Raw genomic sequence first — 20,608 nt, 5'->3', positions numbered from 1 at the left:
ATCCTCCTAATTTCACCAAGTGCCATTCTCCAGAAATGAAGTCAATCTGTAGATAAGCAAGAAGTTTTAGGAAACATGTTGGAGAATTTTATCTGTAGCAATAAAAAACTGCCTGGCAGGAATGGAAAGAGAACATAGACTAACTCAGCTTTAGCATTTACTAGCTGCATGACCGACGTTGGACAAGTGTCTCTGAGCTTATTTTTTCATCTGTGAAATGGGGATTACCTACTTCAGATCTAGCCTCATGCACAGTGGGAGGCGCGAAGTAGGCGAGGAGAAGATGACAGCTATAGTGGCTACGGGCAACGAGTCAGTTTTGAGTTACTTTAGTGTCACGGCAGAGAGTGAAGGCAGAGGTGGGGCAGTAGGAGCTTATTCGGATGAGGCTGGTTCTGTCAGGTCTCCAAGCCGCCCACGCCTCCTGCTCCAAGGCTTCTGGCCCCGAAAGCTAATTCCAGAGGCCCAGGCCACACCACCTAGGGCACTAGGGCAACTCGGGGGCGTCTGTGGTTGGGGTCCTGGTCCAGCCCAGTCCGCGCTGGGCCAGTCCCGGGGCGGTGCAAACTCACCTGCTTGGCAGGTGCACACAGTCCGTGGCGGGCCCGCGGAGGCCGGCGGGCCGGGTGGGCGGGAGCTGAGAATGTAAAGCTCAAGGCGCATGGCACCCGCAGCCCAGTCGCCGCGGTGGCTGCCGGGATGCGCCGCAGCGAATGGTCGCGCCGGGCGCCGTTCTGAGTGACCTTTCACCCGCGCCCAGCGGTCCCGGACGGCGGCAGTAGGCGGAAGCCATGGCGGAGGCGGCGGCTGCGGCCGGCGGGACGGGCGCCAGCGCGGGCTCGGGCTCTGCGGCGGACCGGGACCCGGACCGGGACCGCGCGGGGCGGAGGCTGCGGGTTCTCTCGGGCCATCTGCTGGGCCAGCCCCGGGAGGCTCTGAGTACCAATGAGTGCAGAGCGCGGAGAGCCGCGTCGGCTGCCACGGCGGCGCCCACTGCCACTCCCGCCGCGCAGGAGTCGGGCACCATCCCCAAGAAGCGGTGAGTAGCGGCTCGCGGGAGCAGGCTGGCAGCGAGGGAGCAGGCCGCGCCCTGCTGGAGGGCACGGGCCAGGTTGGAAGGGGGGTGCCACGGGCAGGCGAAAGGTGTCCGGGTCCGTGACCCATCTCGCTCAGGAGAAAGCGGACGGGACCCGGGACTCCTGTCGGGATGGGGGCGGGATGGGATCGTGGGTTTGGGTCCCTATTGGAGAGTAACAGACCCGAACAAGTCTTACTGAGGAAGCCTTTAAGAGGCCCCCTTCTCTTAGCTTCTTAATGCCAGCAATTCATTCTCTATCTTGAATTAATACTTTGGGGCCAAGATCTTGGAATGCATAGAAGGGGTTCTTTTTTGATCCTTTGAGGAGATAAAGCTTGTACTCGATGATGGATCTCTTCTAACTAGCGCAAGGGAGAAGTGGTGGTTCTTGAAAGAAGGCACTGACTGGTTTCTGTGGGGTAGGTTTCCTCCTGCTTAGGGACAGGGTCTTCGACTTTGAGGGAAGAAACCGAGGGGTGGGTCAGAAGCAATAAACTTCGGGTACTAGTTAGTGATTTTAGGGCGTGGTGGTAGCTACTGAACTCTGAAGCTGAAAGATCTTGATTTCTGACTTTTTGGAGAAATCTTAAATCTCTGATGAAAGCTGGAAGGAGAAGCTATTTTCTGAGCTGTGGCTTTGTCAGCCTGGGATAAACTTTGAGAGTGAAAAAAAATGTTGCTAATGTTTAATGTGTACTTTCATTTCAGTGTGCCAGGGATTGTGCTAAACCTATTATTTCTTTTACTCCTCTCCAAACAATGAGGTAGGTGCAGTTTTCTCCCATTTTACAGATGAAGAAATTAAAAAGATTTACAATGCTGCTGCAGGCTTGGCAGGTATACTACTGTGTGGCAGGGTTAGAATTTGGAAGCACATCAAGTTAACTTCAGGGTCAAGTTCTTAAGCTGTACTGCTTCTGGTGAATTCATTAATTCAACACTTATTGAGTCCTTCCTCTACTACATACTCATTGTACTAGGAATATAGAGATTTGAGGAACTAATAGCCTTGTAAGATAAAGTTATATAATACAGTGTGATAAGAAACTAGCTAATAACCATAGCAAATGGTCACTTAACCCAGTTTTGGGTATGTATTTGTTAGGGCAAAGGCTTTCCAGAATAAGGACTGTGTGAGTAAATCTTGAAGTTTGTGTTGGAATCAGCGTGCCAAAGGAGAAAAGTGTTCTTGGCAGAAAAAGTGAGACAGGCTAGGGAACTGCTGGGAGTTAAGTGTGACAGAAAAGGGTGAGAATGACAGGATGAGGGCTGGAGAGACTGGGTCTTGTTTGCACCATTTTATGTGAGGTAAAACATTACCTTTACTTTTTGGAAAGGTTACGTTGCGGACTGAATTGAAGAAAGTTAAGCATGTGGAAACATAGACCTGAGTTTGAATTTCTACTACATTGACAGCTGCATGACTTAGGCAAGTCACAGCCTCTCAGAGCTTCTGTTCCCCCATCTGTGAAAATGAGGACCATAACCCCTGCTTGGTAGTGTTGCTGTGAGAATTGAAAAATACAGGGTTATGTGATCAAGTGCTTAGTGCAATGCTGGTTACATAACTCCTCAACAAATGGTAGATGCAATTTTCATTGAGTCCAAAGACAGGGAGACCAATTAGAAGACTGTTATCCTAATGAGAAATGCTACATACAGTTGGGAATAGGCAGCCTCATTGAAACAAATAATAGGAGGTAAATTTTCCATGACTTAGTTACTGAATGGCGGGGGAAGGAGGAATCAAGGATCATATCTTGGCCTCTGGCTTCACTTGATATTAGATTAGCCGTCAGTGGGTTTAAAACTTAAGTTTTTTTAAACAGTTTCATGTACATTTATGTCTTTTCATTTGTATGCAACTGTGTGTGATTGTACACTTATGCAGGTTCACACTCTTAGAACTAAGTAGGTAGGTCAGGTGTATTTCTTATGGTTGGATTTAGAGGTCTCAGTCTACAGTACTTGGAGAAGAATAGTAAGTCTTGTAAGGCACATTGGGATAATGAATGAGGCTTCCATGGCTGAAAGTGATTGGTCTGGGGTCCCCTGTGTGGCTGCTCCATGGTCTGAAGTCACAGCTATAACCAATTGATGGCATAGATTACAAAGGGTAGAAAGCTCTGTCTGGCCTTTGGTTTAGGGCTAGGTGTGGTTAGTTGTAAAATCTAGTCCTATACAACTGTTTTGAAGTTTGCATCAAAATCTGAGGGAACACAAAATCTTATATTAGATGGAACATCAAAAGTTTCCTCAAGGAGTGATCTACTTAATGTATTGTTCATGTGCAACCCAGGTCTTCCATTTAAGGAAGGCAAATGATGGAGCCAGCATGTATATCTAATAAAGTGTGAGTGTGACTGTATGTCAGTTGTTTTGGAATTGTTTGGTGATGTGGGTTCTTTGTATAATTCCTCTTTTATTACCTTGGATAATGTTATTGGCTGTAACTCTTTTATGGCTGATTGTCGTCATGGAATTGGAGGAGTGACTTCTTGAAACTCCATGTTTTCATTCCTCTTAACAGAATAGTCATGCATATATTAATTAACTCAACGTTTATAGAGTAGTTGTTTTATGACAAGTATTGCCCTAGGCAGTGGAGGTAAAGAGATAAATAATAGGCCTTAGCCTCAAAGAATTCACAGTCTAGCAAGGGAGATACACATTCCAGTACAGGTCGAGTAAAGCCACTGTAGATACAGGTATGTATGTAGCACAAAGGAAAGAAAGTGATATACTCTATGTAGGGGGTCTGGGGAAGCTTTCTGGAGATGGTTTTAAAATGTGGGTGATAAGTGTGGCAAGTTGATTGAATGGTGAGGAGAGTTTGTATTCAGGTAAAGGAAATAAATGGCACATAGCAAAGCAAAAGCGCATGAAAGTGCACGTTGTATTTAGGTAACTAAGCAGTTCAGTATAGATAAAGGTGGGAGTAAAGTAAAACAGGTGGCCTCTGGCACGTCATGGAGGTTTCTGGCCTGTAGGTAATCATTCATTCATTCACTTATTCATTCACTCAGTCATGCATGCATGTTCACTGCAGCATATAACAGTGAACAAAAACTCTGCCGTGGCCTTATATTCTAGTTGGAGTGGAGGTAGTGAACAAACAAATAATATAGTACTGTATGTCAGATGGTGTTAAATGTGATAAGGAAAAATGAAATAACTGAAGGGACTAGGTGATGGAGAACTCTTGAAGGATTTGAGCTGGGAAGGAATGTGATCAAATTGGGTTTGAGTTTGAGAGAAATCACTCCAGCTGAGTGTTAAGAATGGATTGGAGGAGCATGAGGATGAATGTAGGGAGATCACTCAGTGTGGGCTGCGGTAGCAGAACAGGTGAGAAATAATGAAGGACTGAACCAGATGGTGGCAATAAGAACAGAGAGAAAAGGATGGATTTTGGTTGTGAAAGGTAGTGCTTTAAGTGATGCTTAAAATTATGTCACTAAATGCCATAGGGTTTGGAGTTGGTGAAAATAGAAAAGGGATAACAGAGTTCCGAGGAGCATGAACGCTTAAGAGGGCTGACTGGCGAAAACCCGTTGCACTTTTCACATGGTTTCCTATGAGTTGATTCTAATTACTCTCCAGGAGCACGTATTTTCATTATTTGAAGTTGGTGCGCAGAGTTTTGAGAATGATGGTTTACTTTTGGACCCTCTGTTTTTCTTTAAGTGCATGTTATTCTGTAAACAGTTTCTTTTTTATCTTGCTAGTGAATGCAGTTTTAGATTCTTAAAAATCATAGTAAATGTCAGTTTAAGTATGTGATACCTTTATGCCTCAGTTTTGGATTTTTTTAGTTTTTTCTTTTTTTAAAGCTATTGTTATATTATAAAAAAGAGAAGAAAAAAATCCCTTGTTGACATCCTTTGAATTTGTATGCACAGTGACCTAAAAGCCTTTGCAGTGTTCAAATGTTATTTCTAAACTTACAGGATTATTTCTGAATTTACAGGATTTCAGCTTAAAATTACGTCTGAAGTTATTACTCAGTTATACATTTTAAATTTGTTACAAGTCAGTCATTTTGTAAGTATATAAAAGATCAATTTTTGTTTAGCTTTCTAAAAAATTAACATCTGCCTTTTGATTTTTTTTCTCTTAAGCATTTTTATATTTCTTTCTGGATCTTTCTGTAGTTGAAATATGCTTCCTCATTAAGGAAGGCTGTTACCATCCTAGGTAACTGCACTTACTTTTGGCAAGGGAGTTTTGCCTCTTGAGTGAGTGGGATTTGGAGCTCTTGGAATCATCCTATCATTTGGTGACTTCACACCAAATGGGGAATGTTCATCCCAGGCCCTTGTAAACAAATAATATGAATTATTTAATTTGCTATGTTCAGTTTGTAACTTTCACTCAGATTGATTGTGGTTGGATTTTGCCTTTCTTCTAAAGATGTTTGAATTTGACAGGAATCCAGCATCAGAGATATTAAAATGATACCCGCTTGAATTCTGTTCTTCTGTCAACTCAAATTTTCTAAATCAGAAGTGTCCACTAGAGCTTTCTGTGATGATGGAAATATTCTTTAATCTGTGCTGTCCAATATGGTGGTCACTAAACACATGTGGCCATTAGGTACTTCAAATACAGCTAGTGTGACAGAGGAGCTGAATTTTAAATTTAACTCCATTTTAACTAATTAAAATTTAAATAGGCATATGTGGCTAGTGATACCATGTTGTACAGCGCAGGTGTAGATTAAAACCTAACTCATTATCCTTTTCTGGGCTTTCTTCCTTCTCTTAGTATTAGTACCAATCCTATGGTCACATCCTTCAACTCTTACTCCTGAACTACTTTTCATTCTTTTCTATTAATATTAAACTGTCTTTTGAATTAAGTTATTCAAATTAATAATTAATTCTTCGTCACCCTGCTGCTCATGTTTATCTCATCTGATCTTAACTATCTGTTTTACAGATCAGTAACTGAAGCTCATAGACACTTGCCAGAAAATAGTCACTTGCTGGCTAGTAAGTGGTAGAGCTTAGATTTGAGTCCAGATCTTTTATCTCAAGTCTAGAGCTTTTTCCTTGATACTGTACTGATATCACCAAGGTCTGTTCATTTTTCTTCACAATCTTTCTCACATCCATTTTGCGCATGCAATAAGAATTTATCAATTACTTGTGTTCTAGGTGTTTTGGCTGCATCAATGAACAAAATGGGCAAAGATCTCTGCACTCATGGAGCTTATATTCTAATTGGCGAAAAAAATTAACCAAACATAATAAATAAGTAAATTATTTAAGTTTGTTAAAAGGTGCTAAGTGCTGTGGGAAAAAGAAAAAGTGGAGCAGAGTAAGGAGGTTGAGTTCAAATTTCAAATAGGAAGTCACTGGAGAACATGACATTTGAGCAGATATTTGAAGGAGAGAGTTTAGTTATGCAGATATCTAGTTGAATGAGTGATCAGAGCAGAGGAATAGTGTGTGCAAATATCCTAAGGTGGTGTATTAGGAGAGTAACAAGGAAACAAGTGTAGCTGGAGTCAGTTCATAACCCCCCACCCCCAACCACTGTTTAAAGTCTGTACCTCTTAAACTTCGGTTTCTAATTTACCGGTCTCTTCTGTTTTAGGTTTCATTTTTCACTCACTATCTTGTATATAACTTTCTATGTCAAGAAATATTAATGTGCAATGTCATCTTCAGTGACTCAGCAAGTATTATATGTAGGTACTACAAATTTAATCAGTACTGTATTATATTTAATTGTTTTCAATTTTTTCCTGTTATAAAGAATGTTATGATAAGCTTTTTATAATTAAATCCTTAAAAATTTCCTTAAGGCACATTTTTAAACCAAGTTTTAATGAGTCAAAGAGCATTGGAATACATCCTTCATTTATCTCATTGGGCAGAGGCAGAAATAAAGGACAACTGCTTGTTTGGACTTAATTCTGACCAAGAACAAAGAATTGGAAATTATTGGAATCCTAGGTAAAAGATTGAGCAGGTTTATATCTTATAATTTAAGAAAGCAGTTTTCTAGAATTCAGATTAAAAAGGAAATTAGATGCTTTGGCCTGAGTTGCTAAAGGGAAACCAAAACATGACCACAGGGCATCTAGGAAACAGTGCTTAACCTTGCCTGGGCCTTTGAGGTGATGAGGAGAGCTGAGGCAACTGGCTTAGATGTGCCAGTTTAAACCACTTATTGTTATCAGTTAATAATGTACACTCCACACTTACTTTGATGGCTTATACTTCCTGTTTGGGCAAATCCCTCTATATGAGGCGGTGTACTTTAAGGATTATAATGTCAGCAGTTTTCTTTTCCCTCAACATACTATTTTGAAAACATTTAAACATATTGCAAAGTTGAATATTATAATAAACACTATATACCAACCATCTAAATTCTACCATTAACATTTTGTTATGCTTGCTTATTACATAACTATCTATTAACCTGTCCTCTTCTCTATCCAATATTAGTTCATTTCATTTTTGATGAATTTTAAAGAAAATCAATAGCTTCATTTTTGAAGTAAAATCTCCTATATTAGCTTTCACCACTATTGGGAGAACTTTAGGTTAATATCTCTAACTCTTTAATCTCCACTTTCACATTTTTAACTATTGGACATTTCTGTCTCAATGTCTTGGTGTTTTCACATAGTAATACCTTCTCTTTGAAATAAAATCTATAAATTATATATTTTTGAAGTAAAAGGTTCTTTCATTCTCTTATATTGGGCTTGATTTCCAAATAGTATTTTGTCTGCTTTGCCTTCACAGAGTATTTGTACCTTCACAACATAACTATTAGCCTGCTAGTCTGATTTTGGTTTTATTTCCAAATTTTTACCTGCTTTCTGCCACTATTTTCAGAAAGTACATTTTAGTTTGCTGTACTTGCCTTCAGATTTCATATAAGTGGTAACCATTTTAAAAAGGACTTCTTGTTTTTTAGTATGTGCATTGATTGAGACATTTAGTTACAAATATTAATTAATTTGAGCTAGGTTAAAGCAGAATAGGGGAATTTATTATATGAGTAGAGGGTCACCAGAGAACCTAAGGAGTGGAGCCTGGCCTCCATATGGAATTAGAACTAAGAACGAGAAAGCTATCAGATTTCTTATTAGCATTACTTCTGCTAGGATCTGCTGCATGTTTCCCTAAGCAGATTAGCCTTTTCTGCTCTTCTGTCCAAATGGTAAAATATAGCCACCCCTCTTCTCCAGGATATTCACCCAGTAGCGGAGAATTATTGATCTCTCGTGTTCCCATACCTGGGTCACATGTCTACATTTCTCTAATCAGCTATTGCCTGGAAAGAAATGGTGGTGCTCTTAGTATAAAAATTGTCCAGGCAGCTAAATGAGCTGAACTAGCTCTGGCCATCATGCATTGAAAGATGTCACAGCCAGATCATCTGCTCATATTTTTTGATGATTCCTCCCTCAGAATCTTGCTCCATGAGTTATCCTGTTTATTTTCCTATTGAGTCATCAGTCTTTTTTCCCCTTTATTGACTTTTCCTGCTTCTTAAAAGCATGTGCATATAAGTTTTTGAAATTGTTTTCTGTGTATATCAATCATTCCTGGAAATGGCCCTCTTAAAAGCCATTAATAACCTAATTATAAAATTCGTAGTCATCCTCTTAACCAATTTCCCGTACCTGGTAGGTATTCTTATCTCTTTCCCATGCTATTGCACTATCCTGGTTTTCTTCCTTCCCTTCCTACTTTTCTGGGTCATGCCTTTGCTGACTTTTCTTCCTTCCACTTCCTAAATTTACAAATCCTTAAGATTAATTTTCAGTTCTTTTATATTTTCTCCCTTAATAAACTCAGCTATTTGGACTGTATTAGCTTTTACCACTGTTGGAATTTTTAAGTTACTATTTCTAACTCAACCTCCATTTTTGCATTTTTAATTGTTGGGCATTTCTGTCTGAATGTCTTGCTGGTTTCTCCAGCCTGGATGCATGTATAATGCCATTATTTCAGTCTTCAATTCGAGAATTCCACTATTTCCATTTACTTCCACCATTGCTTGGATAGTCAAGCCCAGTGTCTCAGTTATACACCCTGCTGAGCTCCATTCCCTCTTCCTTATCCAGTCTGTTGACAAGTCAGAGAGATTCTCCCTGTTAGTTACGATTCTCAAGACACTTTTGTGTGTTTTTTTCTTCACATTGACACCAACCTAGATGAAATCTTAATTGTATCATGTCTAGTCTTGTCTCCTTTTATTTTCTCTCTTCAGATGCCTCTCCATTGCATTACCAGACCAATTTGTTCAGAAAAAGTGTGAGTACGTGCTGTCTGCTGATACTGTGCTACATTTTAACATTGCAAAATTGATTGGCAGTCTGATAGAGATATATAGACATATAGAAGATATGATATTGTAAATGCTATAATCAATGTATACAGAAGGAGCCATAAATTTTTTTGAGGAAGATAGGAAAGGCTTTATAAGAAAAGTGATTTTTAGACTGGTTCTTGATGGATAAATAGGAGTTCTAATTTAGAGAGAGAAGCACATTTCAGACAGGACATATAGCAAGTATAAAGACAGGCAGACATAAAAGGGCCTGGTATATATAAGGAGTTGTGATAACTTTTATTGTGGCTGCAAGAATAGCTGTTAAGGAAAGTGAAAATATATTTTGGAGCCAAATTACAAAGGACATTGTATGCTGTGCTAAAGGATTGGGATTTTATCTACATTGGAGGGCAGCAAAATTTCAGTGCAGTTACTCTTAGATTTTTACTTTTGGTGAGAGCATGGAACATGAGAACTACTGTTATGATCCTATTTTTCCCTATTGGCTACTGTAGTAGTAAAGTTCAGTACCTTTTATTATTTGAGGCTCTCTGCTTTTCTCCACAAATTTCTTGCATATGCTCTATGCGCTAGCCAGTTTGGGCTGTTTACTAGCATTGGAAAAAATCCTTTTGCTCTTTTGTTTATGCTTGATTATTGAATTTCTACCATCTTTGAAAAAACAATTTGAAATTTAATTGCCACCACTGTGAAGCATTCTCCTCACAGCTAGAGATGAACACTATGTTTTCTGTTTTTTTAGAATACTTTGGACTTGTGTGGCAATCAGTGAGTATGTTGAAATCATTGCTTGGTAAGAGGAGGGAAGATTCCCAAGCTCATTTTATGAGGCCAGCATTATTCTAATTCCAAAACCAGATAAACACACTATAAAGAAAGAAAATTATAAGCCAAAAAGAAATGCAAAGCCCTAGCCAGTGTTGCTCAGTGGTTAGAGCGTTGGCCTATGCACTGAAGGGTCTCGAGTTCGATTCCCAGTCTAGGGCATGTACCTGGGTTGCAGGTTCGATCCCTGGCCCAGGTCGGGGCATGTGCAGGAGGCAACCAATCAGTGTGTCTCTTTCACACTGATGTTTCTCCCTCTCTCTCCCCTGCCTTCTCCCTTCCACTCTCTCTAAATAAAAAATGGAAAAAATATCCTCGGGTGAGGATTAGCAAAAATCCTCAACAAAATATTGGTAAACAGAATCTAGCAATACATGAAAAAGATCACACACCATTATCAAGTGGGTTGCAAGGTTGGTACAGTATTTGCGAGTCAATTAATGTGATACACCATGTAAAGAAAATGAAGGATAAGAATCATATGATCATATCAATAGATGCAGAAAAAGCATTTGACAAAATCCATCACCCATTCATGATAAAAACTCAGCAAAGTGGGAATAGAGGGAATGTGCCTCAACATAATAAAAGTCATATATGACAAGTGCACAGCCAATAGCATACTCTGTGGGGAAAAAATAAAAGCACTTCCCTTAAGATCAGGAACAAGACAGGGATTTCCACTTTCACCACTCTTATTCAACATAGTACTGGAAATCCTAGCCACCGCAATCAGACAAGAAGAAAAAAAGGCATCCAAATTGGAAAGGAAGAACTAAAACTGTCATTATTTGCAGACAATATGATACTGTACATAGAGAACCCTAAAGATTCCACCAGAAAACTACTGGAACCGATAAAAGAATTCAGGAAAGTTAGCAGGATACAAAATAAATGTTCAGAAATCGGTTACATTTTTATACACCAATAAATGAACTATCAGGAAGGGAAGGTAAGAAATCATTGCCATTTACAATTGTATGAAAAAGAATAAAATACGTAAGAATAAATTTAACCAAGGACTTAAAAGACCTGTGCTCATAAAATTATAAGACACTGAAGAAAGAAACTGAAGGATATACAAATAAGTGGAAGCATATACTGTGTTCATGGATAGAAAGAATTAACATAATTAAAATGTCCATACTACACAAAGCAATCTATAAGCAACACAATTTCCTGTCAAGCAAAAAAATTCCTATCAAGATACCAATGGCATATTTCACAGATCTAGAACAAATATTCCAAAAATTTATATGGAACCACAGAAGACCCCATATAGCCACAGCAATCTTGAGAAAGAACAAAGTTGGACGTATAATCCTACCTGATACCAAACTATACCACAAGGCCATAGTAATCAAAACAGTGTGGTATTGGCATAAAAACAGACACATAGATCATTGGAACAGAATAGAGAGCCCAGAAATAAACCCATGCCTTATGGTCAATATTTGACAAAGGAGGCAAGAACATACAATGGGGTAAAGACAGTCTATTTAATAAATGGTATTGGGAAAATTGGACAGATATGTGAAAAAAAAAAAATGGACCACCTTCACACACCACACAAGAATAAACTCAAAATGGATTAAAGACTTAAATACAAGACTCAAAACTATAAAACTTGTAGAAGAAAACACAGGCAATAAAATCTCTGACATTTCTCATAGCAGTATTTCTTCTGACATATCTCCTTGGGCAAGAGAAACAAAAAAATGGGACTATATCAAACTAAAAAGTTTTTGCACAGCAAAGGAAACCATCAAGAAGATGAAAAGACAACCCACTGACTGGGAGAATATATTCACCAGTGATACATCTGGCAAGGGGTTAATACCCAAAATTTATAAAGAATTCATATAACTCAACACCAAAAAAACCAAACAATCCAATTAAAAAATGGGCAAAGGACCTGAATAGACACTTCTCCAAAGAGGACATACAGATGGCCAAGAGACATATGAAAAGATGCTCAAAATCACTAATCAGAGAAATGCAAATATTTAAAACCACAATGAGAGATCACCTCACACCTGTCAGAAACAGAATGACTATCATCAATAAATCAAGAAACAGCAAGCGTTGATGAGGGTGAGGATGTGGAGAAAAGGAAAACCTTCTGTACTGTTGGTGGGAATGCAGACTGGTGCAGCCCCTGTGGAAAAGAATATGGAGGTTCCTCACAAAACTAAAAATGGAACTGCCTTATGACCCAGCAATTCCACTTATGAAAATATATCCGAAGAAACCGAAACACTTCGAAAGAATATGTGCACCCCCTGTGTTCATTGCAGCGTTACTTACAACAGCCAAGATTTGGAAGCAACCCTAGTGCCCATCAGTAGATGAGTGGATAAAAGAACTGTGGTACATATATTCCATTTACACAATGGAATACTACTCAGCCATAAAGAAGAAATAAATCTTACCTTTTGGGACAGTAGGGATGGGCCTGGAGAGTATTATGCTAAGTGAAATAAGCCCCTCAGAAAAAGACAAATACCGTAAGATTTCACTTATATGTGGAACCTAATGAACAAAATAAACAAAATAGAAACAGGCTCAGAGATAAAGACAACAGCATACTGATGGTTGCCAGAGGGGAAAAAGGTGAAGGGATTAAGATGTACAAATTGGCAGTTTTAAAATAGTCACAGGGATGTAAAGTACAGCATAGGGTATATAGCCAATACAGCGGTACTTCGGTTTTCAAATGTAATCCGTTCTGGAAGACCGTTCGAGTTCTGAAACGTTTTGAAAACAGAGGAATCAACAGCCGACAGGTAGGACTCAGGATCTTGCACTCAGCGGAAGCCGTGTGGCATGTTTGACTTCTGAGGCCTGTTCGAAAACCGAAGCATTTACTTCCCAGTAATGACGAACTGAGGTACCACTCAGTTTGAAAACTGAGGCACCACTCAGTTTGAAAACTGAGGTACCACTGTAATATTGTAATAACTATGTATGGTACCAGGTGGGTACTGGAACTATCAGGGGGAGCACTTTGTGAAGTGTGTTATTGTCTGACCACTGTGCTGACAATACACACAATACGAATTATTTTGTATTGTCTGAAACTAATACAAAATACTATTGAATGTAAACTGTAATAAAAAATCAATTTAAACTCTAACTCACATCCGTAGAAGAAAAAAGAAAAAGAAACCATAGCTTGCTAGTTAAGAAGTGTTGGAGCCAAAGACCAAGATTTAAATCCTAATTCTATCATGTACTGTTGGTGTGATCCTGGACAATCTGCTGTTGGTGTGATCCTGGACAATTTACTGAATCTTTCTGAACCTGTTTTTTCATGTTTTAAATAGGGATAATAACACCTACGTCACTGGATTAATGTGAGCAGGAAATGAAATGATTGTAAAGCCCTTTTACAGTATTATGCAAAACTATTACTATGGCAGTAAACTGTGTAGAAAGGGGTAATATAAATCTAGTGCTGAAATATTTCTGAAGGTGAAAGCACAGTAAGAAGTAGGAGGTACTCAATGGCTACCATGGCATTTTAGTATAACAAATTTTTAGTAAATATCACCTTATGTATTAGGGAGGAAAGGAAGAAACCAAAACATGAAGAGCATTAGCAATTTCTTATACTTCCTGGTTGGCTGATTGCCAATATCATGCACACAGTGGTCACGGTTGTGCTATTTTTCATTTGCAGCTCTACTTGGTGGCTCTTAGAAGTCATGGGCTACTTCTCCCTCTACTTGGTATGTGGCCTTGGTGACCATATATGTTGGAATCTGGATAAATATTATTTTGCTAAAGACAAGTTATTTGATAAATCATTGTCTTTGTTTTTATGCTTTGTAACCCTTTTAACGTGTATAAATGGGGGAAGTTTTATAACAGATAAACTTTCCTGAAATTTAGATTCCAAAATATCTTTGTATAGCCTTCATTCTCCCTTCCTGGATAATCCTTTGTAAAATAGGGTAATAGACCTATCTATCTCCCCTGTCATGTAACCAAATCTCTATTTCCTGTTACCCCTTCCCCCGTCTTCCAGAGGGTGAGTGCTCCTACTTTGCCCTCTTGCTGACCTGTTAATGTTGCAAAAAACTCAAGTCCATTCTTTCCTATAGTGCAGTGAGTTTATAGGTGTTTTTTTCTTGAGGGAATTCAGTTCCAATCCCTTCTGATTTTGATAGAGTAACTTGATTTTATTACATTAAGGCTTTTTATCTCTTTGTGGCTATTCAACAAATGAGGCTTCTACTCTCACCTTTTCCTCATGTCTTAAGGCAGTGCTTACCCAATTGTGGTCTGTGGATGCACCACATCAGAATTTTCTGGGAGTGCTTGTTGAAAATGTGGATTCTGGCCCGGCCGGGCTTGGCTCAGTGGTTGAGCATCGACCTAGGATCCAAGAGATCGGGGTTCGATTCCTGGTCAGGGCACATGGCCGGGTTGCGGGCTGCAGCTGATTAATGACTCTCTCATCATTGGTGTTTCTATCTCTCTCCCCCTCCTTTCCTCTCGCTGAAGTCAATAAAGATATCTATAAAATTCTAAAAAAAAAAAAAAAAAGAAAAAAAAAGAAAATGTGGATTCTGATACCCTGCTATCAGAGATTCTAAATATTGACTAGGTCTAGAGTGACATCCAGAACTCTGCTTTTAAAATGAGTACCCAAGGTAATTATTATACTCCTAAGAAGTTTGGGAATGTCTGTTGTTGTGACTGTGTCCTGATTTAATTTTTCTTTTTTTCTCTCCCTCCCTAAACTTTGTTGGGTTCATTTTTTTGCATGTGGGTTTGCCAGAAGCAAAGATAACAATTCCAACTACCTCTCATTTAAAGCGGAAGGGGCTGCTACTGCTTATCATTTTTAGCCTTTGTTTTGTTAATGTGCTGTATTACATTGATTGTGGACACAATTTTTGATTCTTAAATTCGAGTTTTAAAAAGTTTCTTTAAAGTGTCAATTTCTTGCAAACTATAAAAAAATGTTTTGGAAGTTAAATATCTATTTGGTTTGCTGTATATTGAAGCTGACTCATTTTTTTTTTTTTTTTTTTTAATTTATCTTTGTTGAAAGTTACAGGTGTCCCATTTCCTCTTCGCCGCCTTGACCCCTCCACCTTGCTCCTACCCCCTCCCCAGGCCCTCACCCTATTGTCTGTGTCCATAGGTTATGCATATATGCATATAACTTCTTTGGTTAATCTCTTCCCACCCCTTGCCCCCTTCCCTCTTCCCTCTGAGATACAACAGTCTATTGCATGCTTCAATGTCTCTGGGTCTGTTTTGTTTGTAAGTTTCTTTTGTGCATTAACTTCTCAAAGAAGACCCTTCAACATTTCATATAATAGTGGTTTGGTGGTGATGAACTCCTTTAGCTTTTTCTTGTCTGGGAAGCTCTTTATCTGACCTTCAATTCTAAATGATAGCTTTGCTGGGTAGAATAATCTTGGTCGTAGGTTCTTGCTTTTCATCACTTTGAATATTTCTTGCCACTCCCTTCTGGCCTGCAAAGTTTCTGTTGAGAAATAAGCTGACAGTGGTATACGTGCTCCCTTGTAGGTAACTAATTGCTTTCCTCTTGCTGCTTTTAAGATTCTCTCTTTAAGCTGACTCATTCTTAATGGAATTCTGTTATTTTAAAAAAAACTACACTTGTTGAGATTGCTAAGAAGCCCAACAGTGGGTATACAACAAACCACTATGGAATTACTGTATATGTGTAAAAGAAAGAATTGTTTTCTTGGAACAGAGAAACTGCACTGTGATTCAAGGGCTCAGCAGCATATTTGCTTCAGGTTTAGAGTTGCAGTAATCATACTTATTGGTTCACAGCATTTGTCTAAGCAAATGGTAGGCCTCGCTTACTTTTATTTTCCTCCTTCTCCAGTTCCTAATCATTCCATTTTCCCCTTCCCATGGGCACCCCATGAATGTTCTTGAATACATCTATGTGTTTTGTAAAACACTCAGTGTTATTTAGTGTGTGCATTTTTAATTTGCTTAAATGGTATTATGCTGTAGATATTTTTGTTTCTCCTTTTGTGTTTACCAGTTTTAATAATCTCATTTCTGTATATCTACCTCAGTGTTTCTGATTGCTGCATAGTATTTCATGAAGCCACACTGCTAGCTGTTCATGTTCTTGCTAACAACTTTCTATCTTAAATCTTGTAATTAATCAATTTTATACTATAACATTGGCAAAAATTAGAAAGTTGATTAATTTATTACACAGAAGGGTCAGATTTTTATTATGGCAACTAGAGTTTTAAAACTTTAAATGGGGATATTGAGGGAAGATTGAAGTGCATGTTGAAATTCAAAAGTGTTACATAGTAATGTCCAGGTTTTGCAAGAAGTCTTACTGTCTAGAGGGCAGGGATATTATTTTGTTGACCTGTCTTGTCCAGAAGCTTGATCTTGTCAGGGTCCAGCATCAGTCATATTTAGGTAGTCTGACTCAGTGTTAACTACCCTCACTAGTTACCAGTTAATTAGAATACCAATAGACTAATTCATGATGAAAAAATAAAATTGTCAAGCCTCCTGGCCATTTCAGTTGGCTGGTTTTTCTCTGCAGGGAATAAAGTATAATTAGAAGAAGTAGCTTGAGTGAGTTTTAATCAGGACCGGAGGAAATATTCCATGATCTAGGTGATTAATGGTATCAAGCTATCAAAGCCTAATGGCATTTATCTATTTTCTAAGTCAGATGTTTTAACATCTTGGAACTATGAGATTTGTAGCAGTGTTAATTATGACATGATAATCTATCCATGACTTTTATTTGATTTTTTCTGGTCTTTATTATAAAAGGGCTTTCTCTTATAATACACATAAATTATTGTACTTAAAAGTAAGCTATTTAGATTAACTAAACTATTTGAAAGAGACTTAATTTCACTGTTAGATTGAGTCATAAGCATTGTAAATAGTTTTATAGGAATTTTGCTTTTGAGTTTTTAGAATTAATTTTGTAGGAGCTGTTTTTAAACTTTAAAGTTTAATTTAATTTAACTTTAAATTAAATTTAGAGTTAAACAGCATTCTATAGTTTTCTCCCCTCATTGAACCTTTATATTTCTAATGAGAACTTCAATTAAAAAAAAAAAGCCAGTAGAAATATTATTTTATTTACAGAATTTTTTGTAGTAGATCTTTTCAGAGATATATCTGTTTATCTTGGTATCTTTCTCATTACTTATTTTTCACTTTACTTTAGGTTATCTGGACCTTAAAATCATTAAGCACACAACCAGATAATAAGGATTTTAATTAGTAAAAAAAATCCTTGAAAGATATTTTTAGTTTTAACTTATACATATTATACTACTTGTGGAATTAATTTGAATTTAACTGATACTGAGCATGGCAGTTAGAAATTCAGCTTTGTGGCTTAAGTTTTATACTTCAGTTTTTATTTTTCTAAAGTTCTAAGCTTATATGATATTTTGTTGTTGTTTAAAATATTACAGGTGTCCCTTTTTCTCCCCAATGACCCGTTCCACCCCGTCCCATACCCCTCCTCAGTCCCTCTCCCCACCATTGTCCGTGTCCTTGGGTTGTGCATAAATGCATATAAATTCTTTGGTTAATCTCTCCCCCTCCACCCACCAGCCCTCCTCCATCCCTCTGATATTCGTCAGTCTGATCTATGCTTCTGTGTCATTGAATCTGTTCTGTTCATCAGTTTATTAAGTTCTTTAGATTCCATATATAAGCAAGATCATGTGATGTTTGTCTTTCTCTGCCTGGCTTATTTCACTTAGCATAATATTCTCCAGGCCCATTCCGTACTGTCCCAAAGGGTACGAGATCCTTCTTCTTTATAGCTGCGTAGTATTCCATGGTGTAAATGTCCCACAGCTTTTTTATCCACTCATCTACTGGTAGGCACTTGGGCTGTTTCCAGATCTTAGCTATTGTAAATTGCGCTGCTATGAACATCGGGGTGCATATATTTTTTCTGATTAGTGTTTCAGGATTCTTAGGATATATTCCTAGAAGTGGGATCACTGGGTCAAAAGGCAGCTCCATTTTTAATTTTTTGAGGAACCTCCATACTGTTTTCCATAATGGTTGTACCAGTCTGCATTCCCACCAGCAGTGTACTAGGGTTCCCCTCTCTCCACACCCTTGCCAGCACAAGTCATTTGTTGATTTGTTGATGGTAACCATTCTGACAGGTGTGAAGTGATACCTCATTGTGGTTTTAATTTGCATCTCTCTGATGATTAGCAACATTGAGCATTATATGATCTTTTCTTATTGTTTAAATTGGAAAAGATAGACGAAAATTTGGTTTTCATCTTAACTGAATAGTGAAGTGTCGTTTATTAGAATTTCAATTATTGGGATTGTATTGGGGGGAAATTCCTTTTTTAAAGTTATTAGCTAAACATTTTATTGCTAACCCAAAATAAAAGTTGGTTAAAGCATATTTTCTTTTTTCTTATTTTTTAATGAAAAATATTATGACTAGAAATAGTAATGGTGGAAATAAATTATGCATTTTATCAGAGTGCTTGCTGTTTAATATTTGACTATTCTGTATATGTACAGAGACGTAAAAGTGAAAATTTCCCATTTTTAAAATAAAGAGGAACTTTTTATGGTTTTCATAATAATGATGCTGCTGCTACATCTAAATATTTCAGGTAAAAGTTGTGTAAATAGCGCTGGGTAATGCAGAATACTAAATATATATATCATGGGAGAATACTGCCACCTTGTGTTTATGTGATGCTATTTTATTTCTCCATAAAATAAATAGCTGGCTTTTGTTATGCCAGCTCATACAGTTTTTTTCACCATTCGGTTCTGTGTTTAGATGTGTAAATGTGTTTAAAACGAAACAAAGCCAACACCACCAACAAAAAAACCCCACTGGGGTTTTTTTTTCATCTAGTAAAATCAAGCCAAATATGTCTTTTTCTTGCGAGGAGGAGGAATCTTACATTTTGAAGACATTGAATTTGGTGTAGTTAGATCTAACCGTTGGAAGATCTGAGATCAGCCTGGTTAATTGGTTAATTGATATCTGGGGTCAGTTGAGAATTTAATCCTTTTTTTGAGAGAAAGGGAGAGGGGGAGAGAGAGAGGAGAGGGAAACATCAATGTGAGAGTGAAACATTGATCGGCTGCCTCCTGCATGTCCCCTACTGGGGATTGAGCCTGAATCCCGGGCATGTGCCCTTTCCCGAAATTGAACTGGTGACCTTCTGGTGCATGAGATCCACTGAACCACACCAGCTGGGTGAGAATTGAATCCTTTTATTTGAATCTTATGGAAAGTTGGTGATTCTTTTATCATTCTTTTGTTCAGTGCTTGCAGTGCTTTGGGATCATTATTTTGAATGACAGAATTCATTATACTGTAGATAAAGGAAGTACAGGGCACTGGGCTTACCGCCACAACCATATTTCTCGATATTTAAATGTTTTTCTTTAGGTCAAGTACAGAACAGCTGTAATAAGGACATGTAATAGTGCTTTGAAAAATATTGATGTGATGAAAAAAGGGCTTCTTTAAATCATTTTGGTTACCTGGGTGAATGACTTAGTGGGTTTCAGGTATTACCTTTCTAAAGAGGAAGAATCACCAGACTGCAGGTTCACTTTCTGATGCTCCCAACTAGCTGAGTTGTGTAATCATGTGTGCTTCCCTGGGCACATGTGTCTCCATCTGAAAAATAAGCAGTTGAACTGGGTGGTTTCTAAGAACCTCTTTAGGCTTTAGAATTCTATGATTATGTAAAGTTTTACTCTCTTTTTAAAATGTTGATGCTAGCCTGGCCGGGCGTGGCTCAGTGGTTGAGCATCGACCTAGGATCCAGGAGATTTCGGTTTCATTCCCAGTCAGGGCACATACCTGGGTTGCGGGCTAGATCCCCAGTCGAGGGTGTGCAGGAGGCAGCCGATCAATAATGACTCTCTTATCATTGATGCTTCTATCTCTTCCTCTCCCTCTCCCTTCCTCTCTCTGAAATCAATAAAGATATAATAAAAATTTAAAATGTTGATGCTCTAGTACCCTTCAATGTACTCATTCTTAGTAGTTTGAGGGGATACATGTGTGTAAAAGTTTAAAACCTGAAGTCTAGGAAATATGCCTACTTTTTATTTAACACTGGGTACTTCAAGATTGGTTTTGGAGTAACGTAGATATTAATTGTATGCTATTCAAGCAATATAACACTTTTTGGGGAGTACAAATGCATTCCAAATACCTACATTTCAACTTCTGGGAAGGCTCTAAAAGTTGGTATAAATATGGTAAGGTCCCTATAGGCAGGTTTTTCAGATTGAGATGAAAAGAGTGAAAAAGGGATTTTGGCCTACAGGTAAAAACTTGGAAGTTTCTTTAGGATGTTAACCAAATGGAAATTTAAG

General features: G+C 38.3%; 1 protein-coding gene across 2 annotated transcripts in view; it reads left to right on the top strand.

Moving 5' to 3' along the window:
- The first annotated feature begins 708 nt into the window (after positions 1 to 708).
- AGPS (alkylglycerone phosphate synthase) overlaps positions 709 to 20,608 on the top strand; it is a 116,207-nt gene continuing 96,307 nt past the window's right edge. The window contains exon 1 of one of the 2 annotated variants that reach the window (XM_081143240.1): positions 709 to 1,039. In XM_081143240.1, coding sequence (XP_080999366.1) covers positions 792 to 1,039 — 248 coding nt within the window. In that variant the 5' untranslated portion in view covers positions 709 to 791. The remainder of the gene's footprint in view (positions 1,040 to 20,608) is intronic. The other variant, XM_081143241.1, reaches the window with a different exon arrangement.

The sequence above is a fragment of the Miniopterus schreibersii genome (genome assembly GCF_964146895.1).
Source record: "Miniopterus schreibersii genome assembly, chromosome: 7".
NCBI classification, from domain to species: domain Eukaryota; kingdom Metazoa; phylum Chordata; class Mammalia; order Chiroptera; family Miniopteridae; genus Miniopterus; species Miniopterus schreibersii.
Note: the sequence above shows the minus strand (reverse complement) of the source record. Positions and strands in the feature narration are given on the sequence as shown.